This window comes from Leptodactylus fuscus, chromosome 7 (genome assembly GCF_031893055.1).
Source record: "Leptodactylus fuscus isolate aLepFus1 chromosome 7, aLepFus1.hap2, whole genome shotgun sequence".
Taxonomy (NCBI): domain Eukaryota; kingdom Metazoa; phylum Chordata; class Amphibia; order Anura; family Leptodactylidae; genus Leptodactylus; species Leptodactylus fuscus.
Window position 1 is genome coordinate 25,543,603 of NC_134271.1, and position 24,879 is coordinate 25,568,481.

At 43.2% G+C, this 24,879-nt stretch overlaps 1 protein-coding gene across 4 annotated transcripts in view; it reads right to left on the reverse strand.

Annotated features, from left to right (window-relative positions):
* Nucleotides 1-23,491, reverse strand: part of CDC42BPG (CDC42 binding protein kinase gamma) — a 64,508-nt gene extending 41,017 nt beyond the window's left edge. For all 4 annotated transcript variants that reach the window (XM_075281434.1, XM_075281433.1, XM_075281432.1 and 1 more), the window contains exons 1-2: nucleotides 23,311-23,491; nucleotides 46-137 (exon numbers count right to left, since the gene is read on the reverse strand). In XM_075281434.1, coding sequence (XP_075137535.1) covers nucleotides 46-137; nucleotides 23,311-23,491 — 273 coding nt within the window. The remainder of the gene's footprint in view (nucleotides 1-45; nucleotides 138-23,310) is intronic.
* Between the last annotated feature and the right edge of the window lie 1,388 nt (nucleotides 23,492-24,879).

Below are 24,879 nucleotides of genomic sequence, written 5' to 3' on the forward strand. Positions count from 1 at the left end.
CGATTTTGCTATGTGTAATGTGTACAGGTCAGACATGGCACTTACCTCACCAAACGCTCCTCTGCCGATCACTTTTAAAATCTCAAAGTCTTCTCTTTTCAGCCTCATTTGCTTGATTTTTGAGGCAAAAGGTTCAGCTGCAAAAAAAAAATAGTAACAATTCTTCAGATAGAACCAACAACTTTGTTTTACACCATCAAATTTTAATAGTTAATACAGAACCATTGTGTCCAGATTTCGGCTGCGTGTTGTCTTTTGGTTGCCCATAAGTGAAATTATAATACTCAAAGCTTCAGCAGAAAAAAAAAGAAAATTTACTCATGACCACCCGGTATCCATTGTGAAGACCCAGTGAAACATTTCCGCAGCTCATGGGGTGCTTTTACAATTACGTCACACCTGAAAATTTGGAGACAGGCAGAGTACCATCTATTGCTCTAACAGTTCCAGCAACTGCTATGAGGCTTGTGACGCCCGGCCTAGCACTTTAATATTTCCCAATTTCAATTCGGATGAAGATACAGCTGAAAGTATTGGTAAAGCAGGAAGCCATCAGCTCCCTGCACCACCACTCAGCCCATTTTGTTGCCTACTTTCACCCCATGGATGAAAGTGGGCATGATGTAATTGTGTAATCACATCTGTGGTGACTGAAAAGACCATGGAAGAACTGCTCTTAGGAAATGGGTTTATGGGGGGTGGGGTTAATTTTTTTTTTTTTTATTGTGTGGAAGTCATAAAGGGGCATTATATTTTAAGGACAGAAGGCATTGAGAAGGCACTATACAGTGACAGAAGTGGCACTGATAAGGAAACGTACTGTTGGAGCACTTTTGGGGTTACAAGGGGTCATTATATTATGTGAGGACCACAATGGGGCATTATACTATATGGGTGGCACTAAAGAGGCATCACACTGTGGCCCTATTGGAGGCACTATATTATGTAACAGAACGATAGGATGCATTATACTGTGTGGGGGCCCTAAGAACGTTTCATCACTGTGTTTTACACAAAGCGGGGTACTATCACTGTACTGGGGGTACAAAGTAACTGTGTTGCATTGGGCAGGGTCTTGGGCTAGGTGAGGTTACCTGGATGGCCCTAATGTTTATCCCTCTTTCTCCTGCACATGCTCCTGCTTTTGCATTACTTTGCATCATGGGGAGGAGGGACTGTGAGGAAGAGGCCTAGTCTCTTGTATTTATCCCCCTTTCGGCAGACTCTAATATAGTACAGAGAACCAGTTTCTAGTCAATGGTAGCTGTCTGTTATAAAATGAAGGAAGAGGTAACAGCATGAGGAAATGTAATACCTGGGACCTTACGATCTCATGGCACAAAGATTACGAAAAAACAACTCTGTTTCCTTGTTGCGTCTGTGGTTAGTATGAAGAAACCCATCTACCATAAAGCAGTGGTTGTCATTTTTATTGAAAACCAGTGTGTGCCCTCAGGCATGACAGACGGGCCATTGTACCCAAAGGCACCGGGATGACAAGTCTCGTCGTGTATTAATATCTGGATTCAATAACAGTTTTTCTACACAGCAACAGTATCCAGCTACAGATCGGAGGAAGACTATTCAATGACAGTATGATGCTGCAGCACGTGTGTGAACATGTCTCTTTAGAGCCAAGATGTTGGACACTGCACACAAAGACCCCAACCACGAACCTAACAAAACAGCAAGAATAGTTTTTTCCCCAACCCTGGCTTTTGAAGAATCACATCGAAGAGCGTGCAAATATTATGGTGTGCGACTCACGATACAGTCCTAGCCATATGAACATTATGGCTAAGGCCCCACGTTTGCGAAAACGCAGCTTTTTATGTTGCAGATTTTGTTGCGGTCTTATGCGCCAAAGCCAGGAGTGGATTGAGCAGAAGGTAGAAGTATAAGAACTTCTTATATATTCCCATTCTGTTTGTAGCCATTCTTGGCTTTGGTTCAACAAATTGAAGCAAAATTGCAACAAAAAAAAAGCTGCGTTTCTGCAACGTGGGGCCTCAGCCTAAGACGGCTTTTATCCTCCTAAGCTTATGAAAGCTAAGTGCTATGGAAGTCAGAATTCAAGGTTATGGGCAAAAGAAGAAAACCACGAGGATTAAGGGGATCTTGGGTTCAAATGGCAAACGTCCTATATCATAGGTGAACAATATTTGATCAACATCAATTCTGACCCAAAGAGTAAAAAAAACAAAACAAAAAAAACCCAAACAACCCACATCTATATCTGCAAGAGAAGGAGGCAGCTATTTGTTCTCTCACTCCTTAGGCAGTCCCCCATAGAAGATGTTACTACAGTCTGACAAAGGAACAGGAAGCTACAGAATGCAGACAGTAAGAGAATATTCACAAATGGAAGATTCCAAAAGTTGTAAAGAGGACCTTTCATCAGATTGGGCACAGGCAGTTCCATATAATGCTGGAAAGCCGACAGTGCGTTCCTCCCAGCTCACACTGTACAGCGCGATAGGCACGGCTGTGGAGAAGGACATACCTGACTGACTGTCAGAAACGCCCTTCTGACTGTAAAGTGCTATGGTACCGGGACCGCTAGCTCTTTACCCGGGGCACAGATCGGGAAAGCCGATAGTACGCTCCTTGGGGAGACATTAAGTTAAGCGAGGGCGGGCACTGAACTGGATCTGCTAATGTGATAAAACGGCGCAGTGTACACATTAATGGTGGAGTTGTCCTACAGTTACACAACACAACAATGTGCACAGTTTGGCAGTCGCATTCATTGGCTATCGGAGGAGGATTACACTGTACGCTCCTGGCTTTTCCCTGTGTTCTATCCTAGAATATTCATTCATTCTTAGAACAGCTGATAATATAGGAGTATAGATGTCGGCGTTTAGTCACCTCGGAGGTGCTAGATAAGCTATCAGGAGCGACATCTATGTCACTTCCCTCGACGACGCTTATGACTTGCCGCTCCAAACCAAACTCACATCAATCACAGACCTTTCAGGTGACAGATTAGAAGTCATCCAGAAATTCCTGTGCAAAGTTCCAGTATAGGACCACACCTAATACATAAACAGAGCACCTCGCATGAAGCCCTATATAGAGTACGGCTCTGTATTAGTTACACACTAGAACCTGACTTGTGCATTACCCCGGGATCAGAACTTTGTACAGGTATATATAGAACTGATAATAGTGTGGGTGATTTTTATTAAAATCAGATACTGTAACTTTTTTTTCTTAATTTTTCACTTTCTGATTGTATATTTATTTTTATTTTTTTTTTTGTTTAACAAAAATAAACTATTGAAGAGAAACTGTCAGGTCAATTTCAGACACTAAAACCCCCCAGTCCATAAGGACGTGTGTGGGGTTTAGGGTTTCACCCAGAAAGATTGAATTTAACACTTCTATTTTTGGAAGAATTCTTACTTTGCAGCACTTTTCCACACCTGCAAAAATCTTTTGCCCCAAAATATAAATTAAAAAAAATTGTGGAGGAATGGTTTTTCTACAGTAATCCTGTGTCATATCAGAGATCCGCCATGTTTATTAAAAACACCCGCAATACTATACTCCAGTTTGTAGCATGTTATAAGAAACCTGACAGGCAACGACAGATTTAATACCCCACAACGCCTCCTACTAAGCCCCATTCTCGAGGTGTCCACTTTTTGGAAAAGTGGAGTTTGTGATATTAAAAAATCCAAAGTCTCAATTGGTGTTTAAAAACTGCATTTGCAACATTTTTTTTTTTTTTTTATGGGTTTTGTTTTTACAGCATTCCCTGTGCAGCCCATAGGACAGGTTTCCTATATTCAGTCGTTACGACTACAGGGAAAACCAAATTTATATTGTGGAGGGGTTGGGGGGAGGGGGTTGTTAAATCCAAAACTTTGAAAAAAAACAAAATAGAAAAAAAATTTCTTTGAGTCATCATATTCTGGTACCCATAACATTACCATATACCAGGGCTGCCTGAGGCTACATTCACATGACAGAGCCCTGAATTTGAGTTCACACCCAAGGGTAATCCGATTTCACGGATCTCTCATAGATAGGAGTCAATTGGAGGATCCGTGAACTCGGTCATGTTCCATTCTTTCTCGGATTGTTCACGCAGTCCTTTAAAACAATGGTGTTCACTGCATGGGTAGAATTTTTCTATGCTTGTATTTTCAGATGTGTTTAGGTTTGGGATCTAGAAATAAATATTTTTAAATATATATTGTTTATTTTTTTTTTTTAATATATATTTATTTTAACTCCCCCACCCACCCACCCCAACCCGCCTACCCCAACCCCACCCCGCCTACCCTCTCCAGTGGACCCTCCTTAGAGGATCTGACCACATCTACACTAGTACTAACGTTTTGCAGTAAATTGAGAAATCCATTGACTTCTATTACAGGCTGCCGTATCCCACCTTTACTCCCCACGTTGCAGTAATACACCTTTTTTTCATTGCAGATTTTGCTGTTTTTTCTTTTGTAGCCAAAGCCAGGAGTGGACTGAGCAGAAGGAAGAAGTATAAGAACTTCCTTTATATCTCCCATTCCTTTTGTAGCCATTCTTGACTTGGCTCAAAAAAAAAGAGAGCAAAAACTCAAACAAAAATAAAAGCTGCGTTTCCACAAGTACAGCAAGGCGTTAAATATTTTTAGGTCATAAATAGAGATGAGCGAACACTGTTCGAAACAGCCGTTCCGAACAGCACGCTCACACCATAGAAATGAATGGAAGTGGCCAGCACACGGGGGGGGGGTTAAGTGGACGGCCGCCGGCAAAGTCAGCGTCACAGGTGCTTTCATTCATTTCTAAGGGTGCGTGCTGTTCGGATCGGCTGATCCGTACAGTGTTCGCTCATCTCTAGTCATAAACGGTTTTTTCAGCTATCCCAAAGATAGGCCTTCAATATCAGATTATTTGGGGATCTCCTGGATCAGAATTCCAAAAAGCAGCAAATGCTGTAAAATAAATCCAAAATCCTGAAATCTGCCGACTACATGAAACCTCAGGTAAGATACAACCGCTCTCCAGGTGACCACAACAACCTGTATAACTTACATGAGTCACGGTGAGGGATGTACTGGCGACGATGAATCACGTTCTAGGTAGGTCGTCTACGCTGGGAAAAATAATGATGGGGATTTACAATTAAAGTAACCAAAGTAAGTATAGTACAGACCCAGGATAAGGTATAACCCAGGACAGATCTGATACTACATGGATTTATTGGGATTTACATTGTAGACTTTTTGGTAGAGATTCCTTCTTTTACATCATCAGTTTTCCAATTTTCTATCTGCCCCCACTAAAGGGGCTCTCCTACCACAAACAAGTATAACATAGTAATAGCAAATGCCAAATATTAGTACCATATATACTCAAGTATAATCCGACACGAATATAAGCCGACCCGAATATAAGCCGAGGCCCCTAATTTTACCACAAAAACTGGGAAAACTTATTGACTCGAGTATAAGCCGAGGGGGGGAAATGCAGCAGCTACTGGAAAATTTCAAAAATTAAAATGGTCGGAGTTTTTGGGTGCAGTAGGTGCTGGGGAAGGGGAGGGGGTGTTTTGGTTGTCTGTCTGCCCCTTCCCTGAGCTTGAGGACTGTTTTTTTTTTTTTCCCACTTGGAATTCTGCAGTGCTCCTATTTACCCCTTCCTAATGGAACAGGAGCACTGCAGATCCCCTATATTCAGTAGACCGGGCACTGTCAGACACAGGGATACCTAATGTGTATGTGTTCTACAGTGATTTTCTACTTTTATATGTATTCTAGGGAAAGGAGGGATTTACAACTTTTATTTTTTTTTTAAAGCTTCTTTTTTTCCCCCACTATTTTATGGAAGATTCTATACATTGATATTGCTGGTCATAAACCCCCCCTCCTTAAAAAAAAAAAGTCCATCTGACAGATCATCTAATGGGTATGGAGGAGTCATACCTCAACATTAGATGTCAGGTGAAGAAGGATCAAGCATATTAAATTGTAACATGCCTGATCCTTCTCGTTCTTGCAGGGATAGGCTAGTGTCTGACAGCAGTTTTCTTCCCTCTTCTCACCAAGACCACACACCCAGTTAGCTTTTTTTTTAATACGAAAAGGGGGGTTGACAGGAAAAAAAATTGCTATGACCTGAATGCTTGTTTGACAGACATCTAAAATGTATGGCCACTTTCAGTAGGTAAAAACATGTCCTAACCCGGTCTTAGGTGGTCGCTATAAATCAGCTCATCAGGGGGAATCTTGACTTTTAAGCGGGGTTCCCTGGTGAAACCGGTTCAGGATAGGTTAAAAAAAAAAAAAAAAAAAAAGTGATAATTGATTTGCTGCTCCTGTTCAGGGTAAGTTCACACTCGGCAACAGTTCAGTCTACAATTTTGAGCACAAACCTGAGTGTCTATGGAGTCTGCCGGTTTCCATGGGTAACTGCTTTTGAAGCAGATAGGGTTTTTGTTTTTCGGGTCCGCTTGGGGAGAAAACCCTATCACTAGTATGAAGCTAGCATTAGTATAAAATTGGGTGTCAATGGGTAACTGCTTTTGAGGCCAAAGCCCCACTTTGCGGAAAAGCAGCTTTTTTTGTTGCAGATTTTGTTGCGGTTTTTTGAGCCAAAACCAAGAGTGGCTACAAGAGGAATGGGAAGCGTGTAGGAAGTTCTTATACTTTCCCTTTTGCTCAATCCACTCCTGACTTTGGCTCAAAAAACCGCAGCAAAATCTGCAACCAAAAAAGGCTGCGTTTCCACAGCGTGGGGCTTTAGCCTTCAGCAGACAGGCTCTCCGACTTTCGGGTCCCTATATAGACCCAAACAAGAGAACCAAACGCTATTGTGAACCTAGCGTCACATGCTTACCGCAATCCTGCTGGCCTTCTCTTCAAGGTCAACATAACAATGAACCAGAACAGCCATAGGATCTAAAAAGCAAATAACTGCACAATAGTGGCCACAACGCCATGATGTTAACATGGATGGCAAAATTATTGTTCACAAAATGCACCTAGAAATCTAGTACTTTGGTGTATGGTGTGTTGCGATCACACACCATAGGGCCTTGGCCTAAAAAGTAGAATATAGGGGCAACACGGTGGCTCAGTGGTTCGCACTAGCCTTGCAGCGCTGGAGTCCTGGGTTCAAATCCTGCCAGGAAAAGGGGCCACACGGTGGCTCAGTGGTTAGCACTGCAGCCTTGCAGCACTGGAGTCCTGGTGTTCAAATCCCGCCAAGGGCAAAAAAACATCTGCAAGGAGTTTGTATGTTCTCCCCGTGTTAGAATGGATTTCCATCCCATATTCCAAAGACATAATGATAGGGAAAAATGTACATTGTGAGCTCTATATACATAAAAAAGAAAAAAAAAAATCCCGCCAGGAGCAAAATCTGCAAGGAGTTTGTATGTTCTCTCCGTGTTTGCGTGGATTTCCTCCCCATTCTACAAAGACATATTGTTGGAAAAAAAAAAAATGTACAAGAAAAGAAAAAAAAAAAAAAGTAGAATGTTGTAGAAAAATTTAGATTTTTTTTTTTTTAGCATCATGATTTAGTTTCTGAAAACAATCTCGACGGCCATATTGGGGACAAACATATCTTGGATATTCTATATAAAATTTTAGCAGGGCGAGTGCTTTATGGCAAGTGAATATAATACATATCACAGACTGTGGGTCCCCAATGCTGATTGTTCTAACCTGCCATATCTATGGTACTATCACATTATTATACTAGGACGACAACAATGATGGCCTTCAATAGGCAGATAAGAAAACAGCATATTGTATAGTAGGGGATGACGGCGATATGGGCTATGGCGTATGGCTCTGCGTCTCATGTAGGTTCCTGACTTGCATGCTATATTGTAGTATCGCCACCATAACAGACGCGAGTCTCACGTAAAAACAACAAACATGTTTACATTGATACTGTATTCCCAAACAGAGTGTACACAGTATTCCCATACCAAACCCATGTACTCCCACATTCGGCATCAAATCATCTTAAGATTCAGAAGTCTGTTTATACAGAGTACCAACCACGCACACAAAAACATTCCTGCCACCTCTGTAAAGCAAAATAAGAAGTCGCCTTAGATCACACGCATGGTGCCAACTCTACACGGAGTACAATAACCATGGACCCAGGTGATCAATAAACACACCTGGAAGACCCCCGACAACGACAAAGGCTGAAGGCAGAAGCCATCGTCCCGGTAAACAGTGTACATAGTGTACTGCCAGGACATACAGACGTAATAGCGTTAACCTGAACTTTTGCAATTGCTTAAACTCCTTAAAAGGAGATCTAAAATGACACGGAATTTAACAAAAATTAATCTTGAGATCTTGAAGGGAGCTCAGATCCTCCTCAAGCAATGACAATGAACCATTCTTGGTCATTTTAATTAAAAGCTTGGCTAACAAGACATTTCATGTAGGTATATAAAAAAAAAACAAAAAAAAAAACAAACAAACAAACAAACCCCAAACAACTAAAAAGCAGCTACTTCTGAGTCTCCTGTAGAGGGCACCATCATATACATAGCCACCTATTTTCTATATATGAGGACACAAGACCCCTATTTTTGGGATCAGTGGGAGAACCAATGGAGGAGGTCACTATAGAAGTTAACACTGAGAAACTTCCTCTGCCATAAACTGTGCCCTGCCGTAGCTTCATGCTATAGGTTTCCATGGCCAAGCAGCTGCATGGAAGCCTTACATCACCAAACACAATGCCAAGTGTCCGATGGAGCGTAGTAGGCCACAATATCGCCACTGGAGAGCGACAGCTCTCACTTCTATATCGGCTAGTCTGATGGACAGGTTTTGGCCCATAGAAAGTTCCTCGCCTCGCCTTACTGTACTGTGCCAACTGTAAGGTTTGGAGGAGGAGGGATAATAGGAGGGTGTTTTTACAGGGGTTCACCATGTCTTCTTGGTACATTCATCTGAATATGCACTAGTTTGGATGCCCATTAGCAGGACACTAAAGGGAATCCATCAGCAGTAAAACTCTGCATCAAACTAACAGTACTTTTCAGGTCGGCTTCTACACTTTCCAAAGATGCCTCTCTTATTCTGCATTGCAGCTCCATTTTAGTAGTTTTATTCTTACGCAAATTAGCTGATAAAGGGCTTTAGGAAGCGAGTCTTCTCCTGCCAGTACTTCACTCTCCACTCCTAGTAATTGCCCCTAACTGCGGAGTAAGTGCGAAATGTCACTTAAGCCATGGAGGAAGAGCAGAGCTGGGCAGCTTTAGGGCTCGTTCACATGTGGGCAAAGGGGGCGGATTTTGACAGCGGATTTCGCTTCAAAATCCGCCCCTTTACAATGGTGGTCTATGCAGACCGCCAGGCTTCTTTTCTCCGCTAGCGGCTCCCCGCATCTCTCTCGGTGTCAAAACCCGCGCGGGCAGTTCACGTGTGAACTAGCCCTTAGGGTATGTTCACATGGAGATTTTTTGCAGGCAGATTTTGACGCGGAATCTGCCTCAAAAACCGCCTGCAACAAAAGCCTCCGGTAGCAGGAAAAAGAAGCGAGATGCCACTTCTACCCACGGCTCAGAAAGTTGCAGCGTCCACAGCACGAGACTCACTCCTGAATAGGCCCATTCATTCAGGCTTAATCAGGAGCAGGATGCCGGTGCACTGCATCGGCATCCCGTTGCAGCTAGCCACGTGGAAACCAAAATTCCGCCATGTGAACATACTTTTAGGGTGGATATCTAGAGCAGAGAGTGTCACGCTATGGTTGCACAACCCTATCCAGTGAGTGTTGATCCTCCCACTGCTATGACATCACCCATCCTACTTGAACAATGAGAGCAGCACTCCTGGAGCTTAAGGCCCGCCCCAAGTGCACCAACTGTATCTGTGTAAGACGTCAAAGTTGATTTTGTCCAAACCTGGAGACTTCAGACTTCCATAACAAGCATATGTAGTTGATCACTGTAATAAACAACATATCCTAAAAATGAAGTATGTTTTTGGAACACATCTGTAGTGAAAAGCATATGACGCTGGGTTCACACCAGCGCCCGGAATCCGTTATCAGGTATCCGTCTTCTGCAGGCAGAAGACGGAAACCTGTCATGCAGAGTCCGGGCGTGAGCGCCGGTGAGCGTTTTGAGCTCTCTGTGGCGAAACCATTTTATTTTAAACCGGACACAGAGTACCGACTGTGTCCGGTTTAAAAAAACAAAAAAAAAACAAACGGTTTTGCCACGGAGCGCATAAAACGCTCACCGGCGCTCACAGCCGGACACTTTTCAAACCTATTCAAATGAATGGATTTGGAAAGATGCCGGCTGGTTTCCGTCTCCTTCCCTGTTTTGTGCAGGAAACGGAAACCTGCAGAAAGGAGTGCCGGGCGCAGAAGTGAACAAGCCCTTAGACTACATTAGAGAACAGGAATTACACAACAGTAGAGCAGGTAAACACTGGGTCACCCCTGATGCTGCACACAGGCCATAGGATATGGTAGCAGTATCTTCTGTATAGCACAGTAGACGCCAGGTGTGTCATATTAGGGGAATATTAACATTTGCAATATGTATTATAACAATCCAAACATATGATGCTTAACAATTGCAGACCAAAAATGAAACATCAGTAATAAAACTAGTTATGATATGGTTCAAGCTACAGGCTCCAAACAGACCCACTTACTCTGCCCCCATGCTGGTTGTTTTGGCTGGAAGTCCATTGATGAACCCATGTCAAGGGGGAAAACACGTTGGGACATAGCTGGAGTAGGGTGTGTGTGTACACTGTTGTGTAGACATGAATATTACCTGTCCAGGTTATTGTATAGGTGAGTGGCTGTTGTTGGTTAAAGGGATTGTCCAATTTTTTTTTAAATTTATTTATTTATTATTTTTAGGGTGGGGGGGTTAAATATGGGTGAAATAACAGGATCCATCGATTCAAAACACTTCCTAATATATATCCAGTTTAAATTCAGCACCATTTATCTGATTTATTTTCAGTTCATTGACAACAGCTGTGACATTTCATTTACAAGTTAACTATCCCTCCCTGTGAGCAGTTCAGCCAGTAAATGAAACATCACAGCAGCACATGACCTACATTTTCTGCTTGAAGTCACTCATACTGACCTCGGATACGGGAGTGATTTGTTACACAGAACGTGAGAGCAGGCAGGTAAGTCACAAGAAATGTAGTTTGTCCACAGATTCACTGCATGTAAGTAACAGTGATACAGAGAGTAGCAAGTAAAATCAAGTCAAGCAAAGGGTGCACAAGGGAAGAGATAGGATATAGCACTGCTGTGGATGAATTGGAAGATAGTTTTTGGAAGTTGGATAACCCCTTAGAGCCTCTTCTGATATGAAGCTAAAGAAATCCAAGGGCACTATTAGGGTAAGATGTACCGTAGTTGTTCCTCTACACAGTCAGTTATTTGGGACTAACCCATGTGGCATCACTGACATTTTGAGCAAAATTATTGTTTTGTTATTTCACAGTACACAATACAAATGGATTAATGTTCCATTAATCCCATTCCCACGGAGCGGACGGCTCTGAGCACCCCATTGTATTCAACTCTCCAAATGAAATCACAACCTGCTGCCCAAAATCCAAAACTGTCCCACTTGATCGGGGCCAGCTGAGGGGCCCCTCCAACTCCATACAATCCAGTCCAGGACACCATTTGCCCTATGGTTCAGATGGTCCTGGTCACAAAAGTTTTGCACAAAAGTGGGTCATATCATCAAAAAGTTTGGGAACCATTGCTATGGGAGCTGGGATAATATAAAAGGATGGGGTGGGGGAGGGGAGGCATTTAATGAAGGAATAACGCTAGGTTCACACTAGCGTATGGGTTTCTGTCCTTTGGGTCCGCATGGGGATATGAAAGACGGAAAAAAAAGGATATTCAGCTCTCTGAGTTGTCTGCATACAGGTGGTATATTGAATACAGACAAAAATATGGATTCATTTATGGATGTTCTGTTTTTCTAACCAAATTATTAAGATAAAACAAGGCCGTGATGGTACAAAAGAAAGGCTGAATGCTGATGGATCAAATTTGAAAATGTTATTTAGCAAATTTGACAATGAATCCCATGGAGAACACACCAGACCGGTGTGAATGTATACCTGCACAATAAGGGTTAAATTATGCAGATACCCTCAGGGGATGCAATCCCATATTACTGCATTCCTCTCAATGGCCGAGATGTCGAGTATCACCCTGATATCCGGCAAAAATGTAAGGAAAACAAGACGCCTGTACCGAAACCAAGACTTTGGGAAGAAGGGAGGGAGTCCTACGTATGTGTGTCCCTGCTCCTGGCTGTATACTAGGCATAGGCCCAGGCACGCACGCTATATACTATGTTCAATGACTGCAAACATTCATATACAAATGGTAACAATATGATCTGGTGCACACATAACATACATTAAGAAAACTATTCGTTTACTGGTCAGTATTTTACTTTATGTATTATACAGTGTATTGCCCTTTAATATGTGTTCTTACAGAATAACTCACTTTTTTACCCTTTAGGGTATGTTCACATGGCGGAAAATGGATTCCATGTGTGAACATACCGCACGGCTAGCCACGACAGAATGCACCGTCATCCCGCTCCAGATTAGGCCTGAATTAATAAGCCTCACTTTGAGACAGCCACGGAGTCCAGGAGACAAAGGGGCATCTCGCTTCTTTTTTCCACTCCTATCAAGCGTAAAAAAGAAGCGAGTGGTTCCCATTGGGGTCAATGGGAGCCATTTTTTAGCAGCAGATTTTCAGGCAGATTCTGTGTCAAAATCTGATGCCAAAAAACGCTGTGTGAACGAGCCCTTATTCTCCAACAAGTAACAAAGTATATGAAGTATATCACATTGCACTGGCCGCCCCAAACTAAGTAGTCTTTTTTATTTTCCCCCTAGAAAATTTACAAAAACTAATAGCACAGGCAAATATAAGAAACTTTGTAACATATCTTAAGAGAAAAATGCCTCTTTCCCCACTTATCAGGCCCTTCATTTCCCTTCACTCTGAAAAAGAAAAAAATTGGTCACTCAAAACAGACCACAGCTCACAGAAGCATCAAATTACAGCTCTCCATAGAAGTCTATGGAGAGGGAAGAAGGGAGGAGCCAAGCAGGGCTGTGAACTCTGACTTCATAAATGGTCAGACAGATGCAATAAAGCTCCTCTAATGCACCAGGTAAAAATAAATTAAGTGATTAAGTTTGTATAAAATGGAACCTGCAACAAAATCCAATTCACTTTAGAACAGCAATGTTTGTAGAATTTAAAATAATATATTGTATTTGGAAGCTGGAATTGGTAACTTTGTTCCCCAACACCAAAAACCACAGACCTAGATTCAAAGGAGAGAAACAGTGACAAGGCAAGACTGAGGTCACACTCGTGTTCTGTTCGGGGACTCCACCCACTAAAAAAATTCTATCAACGATTTCCTACTTAGGGCAGTAGTAAAATGTGCGCCTTATGTCCCCCATAATCTTCTGACTTTACAAGTCACAATTTTTTTGCCCAACTTTTCATTTTTTTTTATTTTTATTTTTTAATTTTTAAGTCACCGCTACCACTTTCCTGAAAAGGGTGTCATGATGGGTGTAGTGTGGGTGAGGCCACTGACCCTGGCAGATTTATGATCACATATGATACTTTAAGGTGTTAATGTTTCATAAAAACTGAGATTTCAGTGCAGGCGCACAGCCCTACTGAAGGACCCGCCTAGTCATAAATAAGGTGCTTCCTCAGGGATGGTCAAGATCAGCATACTAAGGGGGCATTCACACAGAGTATTCTGATGCGGAATCCACGTCAGAATCCGCGCGGGAAAAAAAAAAAAGCCTCCCATTGACTTGGGAGGCTTTTCCGTTTTCCACCCAGAACCCATTGAAGTCAATGGGAGGCTTCATTTCCGCGCGGATGCCGACGCAAATTCCGCATCAGAATCAGCGCACAGAAACTCCGTGTGAATGCCCCCTAAATGAATGTATTGATAATGTCCCTCCCCCTTCCCAAATGTACTTATCTAAACACCCTCACCAGTAGCATAACTTCAGTCTTGTGGACCCCGATGCAATTTTTTTTTTTCTTAAATGTAGATTGTGAGCCCCACATAGAGCTCACAATATACATTTTTTCCCTATCAGTATGTCTTTTTGGGATATGGGATGGAAATCCATGCAAACACGGGGAGAACATACAAACTCCTTGCAGATGGTTTTTTTTGCCCTTGGCGGGATTTGAACACCAGGACCCAGCACTGCAAGGCTACAGTGCTAACCACTGAGCCACCGTGTGGCCCACCCTGATGCAATTGTTTTTGTCCGGGGCCCATATCTCATCCCTACAGCGAATTCTTGATAGTGATGGGTATTTTTGGCTCCTTTCTGTGAAATCCTGTCTCTCTATTGGGATCTGTACTCTGCATCGCTACAGCGAAAATAAAATCCTAAACAGCCAATAAGCAGTTAACACAAGGCAGGTGTGTGAACAGTGTCAAGCATCAGTAACACTTATTTTTACCTCCACCACTATATGGAGAGTGCTAAACTGATCAGATATGCACACAGGTATACACCCATGTACACACAAGTTTATATACTCTGTAAAAAGATATTTACACGCAGACATATAATCAAACCGGTTCGCATGCTAATTGATGTTTAATAAGCAGCGTCTGCAGCTGAAAAAAAAATATCCTAACAAGTGATTTGCAAAGAAGGACACCACTAATTATAGGACAAACAATAACCTGCATGTCTGAAAACACCCATAAGGTGAGCTTACCCAGGCCCATACGGGGTGTCCTGCTGTAACGCTCCGTAACTATTGCTTGGCCTGCAAAAGTTGACTGTGTATATAAGATACAAAAATATTCTCTCCTTATAGTGAGAGTGGCCTAAAAGTGAACCCTCTAGTGCGCCAAGGCTCGAATACAATCAAGGGTTCCAGGGTTCAACAGAAGACAACCTCATTAATTGCACCGATAATAATGAATATTGCCATACAAGTAAATATGGACATCAGACGCTGTATATCCTAGTGTATTTCCATGTGCATTATACAAAAAAAAAAAAAAATTACACTATTTTTGTCTGCTGACCAAATGCAAGATAGTGATCAGCCACAATGCAGCCGATCAGTCATCTGTGGGATCTTTCATAAAACATGGCAGATAAGGCTGGGTTCACACCCGCGCTCGGTCTCCGCGGGGGATTCCGTTGACCATTCCACTTTAAAAATACAGAGACAAAAGTCCTGCAAGCAGCGATTTTCTCTCTGCATTTTCTGCCCTTTTCGGGTAGAAACCCGTCAGACCGCATTATATTCTATAGGGTCCACTGGTTTCGAGAGGTCACCACTCTTAAGCAGCTTAGGTTTCAGTTTCGGGGTTTCCCAAGCAGACCCCTGAACTGAAACCCAAAGGCAGGTATGAACCTAGCGTAAAATTGTCAATCAGGGAGTCAATTCAATAAGTAATATGTCACCAGAAAATGACCCCCCGCCCCTTTTTTAAGAAAACAAATAAAAAATAGTTTAAATTTTTCCGCCACAATGCAGCAGAGCTGAGTGTGCGTTGAACCATGCTGCACACTCAGCTCTGCTGCATCTGATGTAGCAGTGCTGAGTGTGCGCTGAACCATACTGCACACTCAGCTCTGCTGCATCTCTGTGTGTGCAGAGCTCTTCCGCTTCTCCGTGTAGCAGTGCTGTGTCAGCACTGCTACATCTGATATCGGACCACAATGGAAACTGCTGTGGACGGATCTCAGACTCCGCCTCCTCCAGAAGAACCAGCGTTGATTGACCGAATGCTGTAAACTGGCCAATCAACGCTGGTCAATGCATTCCTATCCCGAGATGTAGCAGAGCTGGCCGCACGCTCAGCTCGACTACTCTGAAGATGCTACATTGGAGATGAAGCAGTGCTGGCCGCGCACTCAGCTCAACTACTCCAAAGATGCAGATGAGCTGAGCGCACGGCCAGCACTACTATCTCTGCAGTGCTGAGTGTGCATTGAACCATGCTGCACACTCAGCTCTGCTGCATCTCTGTGTGTGCTGAGCTCTGCCGCTTCTCTGTGTAGCAGTGCTGTGTCAGCACTGCTACATCTGAGATCGGGCCACAATGGAAACTGCTGTGGACTGATATTAGACTCCGCCTCCTCTGGCAGAACCAGCGTTGATTGGCTGAATGCTGTACACTGGCCAATCAACGCTGGTCAATGTATTCCTATGGGAAAAAGTCAGCTCCCTCATATCGCAAGCTGACAGTGATCCCAACGTAATAGTGACTTGGGCATGTTAGATGCCCCCAGACATGCTTCCCCTGCTGTCCCAGTTGCATTCCAGGGTGTTGGCATCATTTCCTGGGGTGTCATAGTGGACTTGGTGACTCTCCTGAGTCAAATGAAACGAAGCAATTTTTCCCCATAGACTATAATGGGGTTCGATATTCGTTCGAATAGTCGAATATTGAGCGGCTATTCGAAATGAATATCGAATATTTTACTGTTCGCTCATCTCTAATAAAGACAGATTATATATAGTAAAATTCACCTGAAATGATTGAATAACTAAAATAAATCGGAAACAATCCTGGGGCTTTAACAAAGTGTGAAATGATCATGTCATTCACATGTAGTTCTGTCCTTTCACAGAAGAAATTTTTCGTCAAGGACAATCTCAATTTCAGGAATCAGAAGTCTGCGGTCAGCGATCATGAAAGATTGCTTGCAAGGGCTGAGCAGTATAAAGAATAATATATTAATGAGCAACTTTATTAGGAAGTTATATGCTCCCCTCTGGAGCACTAAACTCCTTTCAGCTCTTCTGATGCATACAGTGTTTTCGGTATAAACAGGAGGTCAATCTCACAATGCAAACATAGTCTCAATGTCACTCCTGAAGACCCGCATAGTGATTCATTTCCTCCATACAGGAAACATAGGGGCTGATATAGTACGTTTTGTACCCCAGCTGTAATTTTTGGCGCAAAAAAATACCACTTTTTACCATTGGTTCAATAGGAAAAATGACTAACGCCACCATCTAATTCTATCATAGTACTAAAAACACTTCTGGGTAGAGGTTACAGGTTCACTTTATCCCATTAACAAGCACCGGAGTCACAATTCGACTTTAGACTGACCATGAATTCCCTAAAATACAACTATATCAGAGGTATGTGGCTATAATGAGAGTCAGACAGTAAGCGCCCATTTACATGTATCTGATCTACAAAGTCACGCAGCCATAAATCCAAAAGATTTTTCATTAGGGCCTCAAGAAGTTGGTTAGAGAAGTGCACATTCTCTAGGGTTTTGCATGGACATGTTCTACCTGAAAAACAAGCTCTGTCACATCACTTGAAGGACAGGCGGCAGAAACCTAAGGTGTTTTTTTTTTTTTTTTTTTTTTTTTTTTAAGTAACAAACTTATGAACTAAAGGTAGAAACATTAAGGATTCTGACTACAAACCAAAAGGAGCCCAAGGAATCAAAAGAAGGTTTATAGAAGGCATACAACAGATCCAAAGACGAAGAGACGCACAGAAAGGAACATTTGCACTATAATATAATGTGGCCCATCTATACAGATTAGTACTGGACTCTATTGTCACCTGTATGGAGTCCATTATACATTTCCTATGTGCTAGTATGTGACTATACCAATGTACTGGTCCAATAAACCAAAACGTGAGCACTTTTCTCTCTGCACGTTTCGTGCGGAAACCACAGGGACCCCATTATAGTCTATAGGGTCCATGTGTTCCCTGAAGGTAATCGCTTTTTTTCATTCAAATAGGTTATTGTTTGGGGGATCTCCAAGCAGACTCCCCGAAACGGAAACCCAAGCGCAGATGTGAATAGGGGCTAGAGACATATGAGCACCACTGTGTTGCAACCTCGGCTTGACAATACAAAAAGTATAGGGATCCATGTTAATGAGCAAATGTACAAAAATCTGATATTCTCTTTTGAATGACTAAGGGGAATCAAAGTCAGTGGCTGATTAAATAAGGCAGGTTTTCACTTTGTTAGTAAGGTGGTGTTCACACATCTGTTAGTAGTGAGTTGGCTAGAGGTGAGTGAGTACTATTCGAAACTCCCGTTTCGAATAGCACGCACCCATAGGAGTGAATTGGGCCTAATCCAGAGCGGAGTGCGTGGCTGGATGCCAGTGCAGTGCATCGGCTTTCAGTCACGGCTACCCGGTTTTTGGACCGGAACCTGAGGCGGCCTCCGCCTCAGGTTCTGGTCCAAAAAACTCCGTATGGACTTACTCCTATAGTAGACAAGTTACCAAGGAGAGAAACTAGATACAGAAGAAGATAATTCAGCTACAAGAAATAAATCGTGGCTGGATTTCTGACAATTGAAAGTTCCTCTATTCATGGTCGTATCCATTGGCAACTGATAAAGACTAGAGATGAGAGTGTACTATTCGAAACGGCCGTTTCGAATAGCACGCACCCATAGGAATGAATGGAAGCAGCCGGCACGCAGACTTTGCAAGCAGCTTAACCCCCTGCGTCCATTCATTCCTATGGGTGTGTGCTATGGGTGCTCGCTCATCTCTAGTAGCAACCATTGTCAGCATTCGTCAGAAAACATTAACAACTGACATAAACAGATCCATCAAAAATCTGTTAAAAATCCCCTGGGGCTCAATGGGATTTGTTCTGGGTCTGTTGGCGTCCGTTTTCATCAAACTCATCACACGTCTATTATTATGGAAGGGATAAAACAGAGAATATACAAAATAACGGAGGTGAAGGTTGCGGGGTTTTGGGTTTTTTTATATTCCTTTTTATGGTTAAAGGATAGTTAAGTTTGGTCATCCATTATACTGTGTTATTGTTGTCCGATTTTTTTTTTTTTTTGCGCATGCTCAGAAAGCTAAAAAGTTGCGATGTTCCAGCGTAAGTGGAGATACAACTATGAGACAGACGAGGCCCTAAAATGGGGCAAAACACTGCTTTGTAGGACACAATGTCTATGTGGAATACGTACATCCGGTTTTTTTTTTGTTGTTGAGAGGGTTGTGGGGTTTTTTTTGTGTGTTTTTTTTTTTTTTTTTTTTTTTTAAACGGACTTCCAACAGTAGTGTGACCCTACTCTAAGGGTGAATTCACCTGACCTGAACGACGAAGAGGTAGATCGCTAAAACAGTGGTTACACATGGAGCCCGGCAGACCTTTTGTGCAAGACTTTTTCTCTGCCAATTTTCAGTTGTCCGATGTAGGATCAGACACAGATGTGAACACAGCCTACAGCACACATAAAAAGCGCTGACATTATATTTTGCATCCATAGTCAGGGCGGGTTCACATCTGCTCAGCGATTAGTTTTCAAACCCATTCACTTGAATGGGTTTCCAAAGTGACCGCCTGTGTGCGTCTTCTGCCTGTCCGCAGCTAAACCATTTTTTTTTAACCGCACTCAAAGTCCTACATGTCCGACTAAAAAAAAATAAAACGTTTTCGCCACGAACAGGCAGAAGACGCACACAGGCGGTCACTTTGCAAACCCATTCAAGTGAATGGGTTTGAAAACTGATCGCCAGTTTCCATCCCCTGTCCAGTTTCTTGGGGCAGAATACGGAAACCCGCCAGATTGGCTAAAGCGGAGACGGGTCGCAGGTGTGAACCCGCCCTCATTGAGAGAATGTACATTATACACAGGCCATAATATTGTGTGCAGATGTGCCAGAATTATTAGTCTCCATCCGCTATGATGGTGCACCACTGGAGGTCCCACGCGCCAGAACTGAAATGTAGGTTAGAGATTGTGCCATTTCTTCCACCGGAAAACAGTAAATTCCCACCACTGTGGTTCCCATAGACATTACAGTCATTCACTCACCCAAAAGACCCTGATACATGGGCAGAGGTTAAGGAATGAGCATTCAGAAAGATACTCATTCGCCCGATCATTGCCCCTTTTATCCAGCACTATAGATGATACATCTTCCATATAAGCGACATGCTGCGATTTACAGAATCGCGATGGTTTTTGACATCGCAGCATGTCCACTACGGATATTTTTCTGCAATGTGTGGACGGTGTTGCAGGTGCTATAAAACGCTGCAGAATTTACGCTATGTGGAGTCGTAGTCTTAGACTGACATGAGCGTATTATAGGAAACATTACTGCCTCTGTATTATGAATGTTGCGGCCCAATCTTTGGTCTATTTTCCAGAACGGACAGCATTATAGATTCCTGAGGTGCGGTGAATTTGGATCAGTAGTCCTGAGGTCAGCCTGGGACAAATACCCGTAACAGGCCTCAGGTTATATCTATATTCCATTTAGGCTTTACGTTCCATGTGCAAGTTGCTGTGGAGTCGCTAGGCCGAAGCACAGACACAACCCGACTCTGACTCCTTTATAAATGGCCGCTAGCCATGGTCAGACAGAAGAATCAGAGGTTTTTTCCCAACTCAGACTCCACGGCCAAATTTGTGCCACAGATTTATCCAACTCCAAATACAAGTTTGGCCAATGACAACCTATAGGGATATAAACAGAGCCCCCCGGACTACCAGCCCATTACCTATAGTGGTGACTGTGGGTGTTATTTTCCACGTTAGCATGCTGTGCTATTTTGCCTGACATTTTTTGATGGAATCTGCGACAGGTGTGAACAGCGTCTAATGTACGTTCTAAGGTTCATTTATTTACAATGTAACTTATTTTGTTATAGTAAAGTAACACTATATGAAATGTAATCCGTCTCCTTCACACACTCAGTTTAACCATTCATGTGCACAAGAATACCACGTCACTAGGATTACCCTGGTGTAAACCTAGACTGAAGAGATCCTGAAGATGCAGCGCCAAATCTACAGAGCAAATGTCAGCAATAGACAAATACGAGATATGTAAAAGCCTGACAGACCAGTCTGCACCATGAGAATATCATAGATACCGATACCAAAGTGTGGTCAGGGGACAGGTTGGGTGACAGTGATGTCACAACATGACAAGAAGTCACGCCCTACCGGCTGCTTTGATTTACCCCTTAATAAGCTGAGACATCACAGGAAAACAATACTTTTCTTTTTAACTGCTGCAGATTTACTGTAGTCAACGGTAAAATACAAAATAGACATATACATGGCACCTATAGACCTCATCACTACTGGGACCATAGGCCTCATCCACACAAGTCTATTACAGGTATATTTTTGTGTCCTGACCCCGCCACGGATCTCCCGACACCCTTACAGATCCTTATGATGCCTGGGCACAACTGGGCCAAAGTATTATGTCTGTGAATTCAGGAGACTGTAACTCAGGGTTGTAAAAATGCCCAAGTAATACACTAATGTGAAACAGCTCTTAAAGACCGGGGCGTAATTTGAGGGGGTGCAGAGGGTGCAGTCGCACTGGGACCCAGGAGCCTTAGGGGGGCCCATAAGCACTGGCATCAGTATTAGGATTGCAGTTTCCATCTGGTCCATAAACCAAGGAGACCCACAGATTACCCGAACCACACTAAGGTGGATTAAACTTCTTAGCACCCATAACCATCACTATCAAGAATTCGCTGTAGGGATGAGGTAGGGGGCCCCGGACTAAAGATTGCATCGGGGTCCACAAGACTTTACTTACACCACTGCTTAAAGGGGGTCCCATCAAAGAAAGTCATCCCCTATTCATAGAATAACTTGCAAATCAGTGGGGTCAGACTGCTCAGACCCCCACTGATCAGGAGAACAGATCATAGATCTTTGGTCGGGCATCACATGCACCTCTTAATTCACTTCAGTGGGGGTGCAGGAGATAGCCTATGTAATGTGTTTGTCCATCTCCGGCACTCCCACTGAAATGAATGAAGAACTCCGTTCTGCTGATCAGAGGGGGTCTTGCCGATCTGCAAGTTATTCCCTATCCTATGGGTACGGGATAACTTAGTATGTTGGGAAAACCTATAAAGCTGGAGACAAGTTGCAGGTTGGCTGCGGTGGCTAACCTGCTATGAAGTACAATAGTGGTGTCGTGGTTGATGTTTCTACAAATCCCATCCATACAATGCAGAACAAAAAAACGGTTGAAAGCCGGGACCAGCTGCCCAAGAATCACGGCTGAAAGACATGGCAACATCCAGGCGCTTTTGCAGCAGGTGGGTCTGTAGCAGATATCCTTGGCTTGGTATCTTAGCTTAAAGGGGTATTCCAGAATTTTAATACTGATGACCTATCCTTAGTGTAGGAGATCAGTACTAGATGTGACTTCTGAGCCCTGCTGAACATTACCAAGCACTGGAACTAGCACCAGGATGCGCAGACGCTACGTACATGGTGCTAGTTCCAATGCACCACGGCTTCTGCAAGGAGCTGGTCTGTGGTGAGGTCAGAAGTCAGATCTCTGCCGATTTGATATATGTAGATGACCTATTATTTCTATATAAAAAAAAACAAAAAAAACTCACACCCAAGTAGTAGTGAGCAATGACGAGAAAGATCCAAATCTGCGATGTATTTATCACACAGCATGTGCCATGATGAAGAAGGGGACACCAGTTATACTCCAATCACATGATTGTGTACCAATGAATGGTTGCCATCCATAGGAATACACCGAGTTATGTCAGAGTGCCTCCCCCTCCCCCACTAGACATTGATGGAATATCCACAGGATGCAAAAAATAATGGAAAATACAGACGTGTGAATGAGGCCTAACTCCAAATAGTGAGACTGCCACGTGTGGGGAAATTGACAGCTTTCCCGTGGAAGTGTGCAGAGAATGCTGTCAATCGGCGAGGGGGGGATCAGGACGCTCAAATTATAAATTCTCAATTTATGTGTCAATTTTCACATGAGACACTCCACAACATATTTCCTAATGCAGATGGGTGACCCTATATTTACACTATAGATTTTTTTTTGTATAGGAGCTATGCACATTAATGCTATTTTGACGAGCTGTTATGAAAACTTGCTCATGCTCTAGTTGTGTCTTCATACACAATAATAAATAATAATAATAGTAATAATAACAATACACAGTAATAAATGAGGGATCTGAGAAAATGTGCGCCCCTCGGGTGCAAAACGGTCGTGAAAAATAGACATTTTTTTCACGGCTGTTTTTACCCACGGTCATGTGAATCTAGGCTTAGACCTCAAAAACGAGACACAATGGAAAATTATTCATATCTTGTCCAGACAAATGTATATTTTAACACCCCATAGATCCCTGGAATGATATAATATGCTGAGTCCTCACAACCCCCCACCCAAACATCTGCCCCCGCGTCCACTCACTACAGCTCAGGTCTACACGCAGTCTCTTACCCCAGGCCAGGAATTCTGTCACATTCTTGTCCCGTCGCAGGGCTGGCGTGGTGTTACATTCTTGACACAGGCAGATTAAAACATCTAGAAGGGTCTCCACACTGAGCGAATCACAGTCACATCCATAGGGGCCTTTGAGAACCGCGTCCTCCAGCTTCTTCAGTCTCTTTTCTACAGACATCTTGGTGATTCTTCTTATTGCCAGGAAGAACTACAGAGGGCCCAGTGGTGGAAGACTGTCCAGTATTTACAATGTATCCAAATGTTCTTGGATGGCTTCTAGCAGTTTATAGGCGTCTTAGGCCACGGGTATAGAGAAGAAATATCCACACGATGGACAATCGCCTATTAGGAATAGCCGCAAAGTTGCTGTATACACCCGTCATCTAGGTGGCGCTATAGCCCACCAGGTCATAGGTGTAATTTTGGATTTCTATAGGTTCCCATGTCTCAGTATTTTGCACACCTGACACTTACAATACAGGTAATACATAGGCGCCCTGTCATGCACATACCTGCCTGTCCCAGTCACAGGGCACGCTCTGACACCCTGCAGCAGCAGCAGTGCCACACAGCAGTGACATGGTTGTCAGACCCGGCACTCACCCACCTCAGTGTCCTGCTAACCCTGCTGCCGTGTGTCTGCCTAGGTGTGAGGTGTGGGGCTCATGTCTGTCCGGGCGCAGGACGAGTCTCTGTCTCTTCCTGTAATTGTTGCAATCGTCTCTCCCTCACCTGCACAGGCCACGCCCCGCACACGGGAGGGGTGTGGCCAGGCGGCTGCCGGCGCTCACCTGGAAGCCACGCCCCCTCCGGCATGATTGACACTTAGTACAAGGTGCACGTCCTAGGTGCGGTCACGTGTCAGGCAGTGCTCACACTCTGCAGCCTGATCTGCTTGTAACACATAGGCTAAACCAGCCAGGAAAGAGTTACTGGCTATAATATCAAGTCCTCTAATTCACGAAAAAGTAGTGATTGATTCTTATGTAAATAAATATGTAAAAGCTATACATCTAATTATTATACAATATCAATAATTTGCAATTTATTTTGGAGTTAGTGACTTTTTGTCCAACTCTGACTCTACTCAAAACTGACTTTGACTCCGACATTACAATCCTGAACTCAACACTGTTTGATTTTTGGTCACAGGTCGCCCACCAGTATACTAGTATAGACAGTAAAGCAGGTCACAAGGGTTGTTTGTTTTTTCTTATAGCCAAATTAAAAAATTAAAATAGTCACATGGCAGCATGTCTCAGACAAGTCTGACGAATGTTTTTGGCTGCATGACCTGTCTGAAATTTACTGTCATTGAACATGTCACTGTGACAGAATATTACGGGGATGATCTATAATCACTGACCCATCGGAGTTTGCGCCTGACAAGTTGTGTGATCCGGAGTCAGTGTACCAAAATAGAAATCTTGCAGATCAGAATACTAGTGGTTGGACCCCCACCTGTCTTGCAGATCAGAATACTAGTGGTTGGACCCCCACCTGTCTTGCAGATCAGACTCCTATTGGTTGGACCCCCACCTGTCTTGTAGATCAGACTCCTATTGG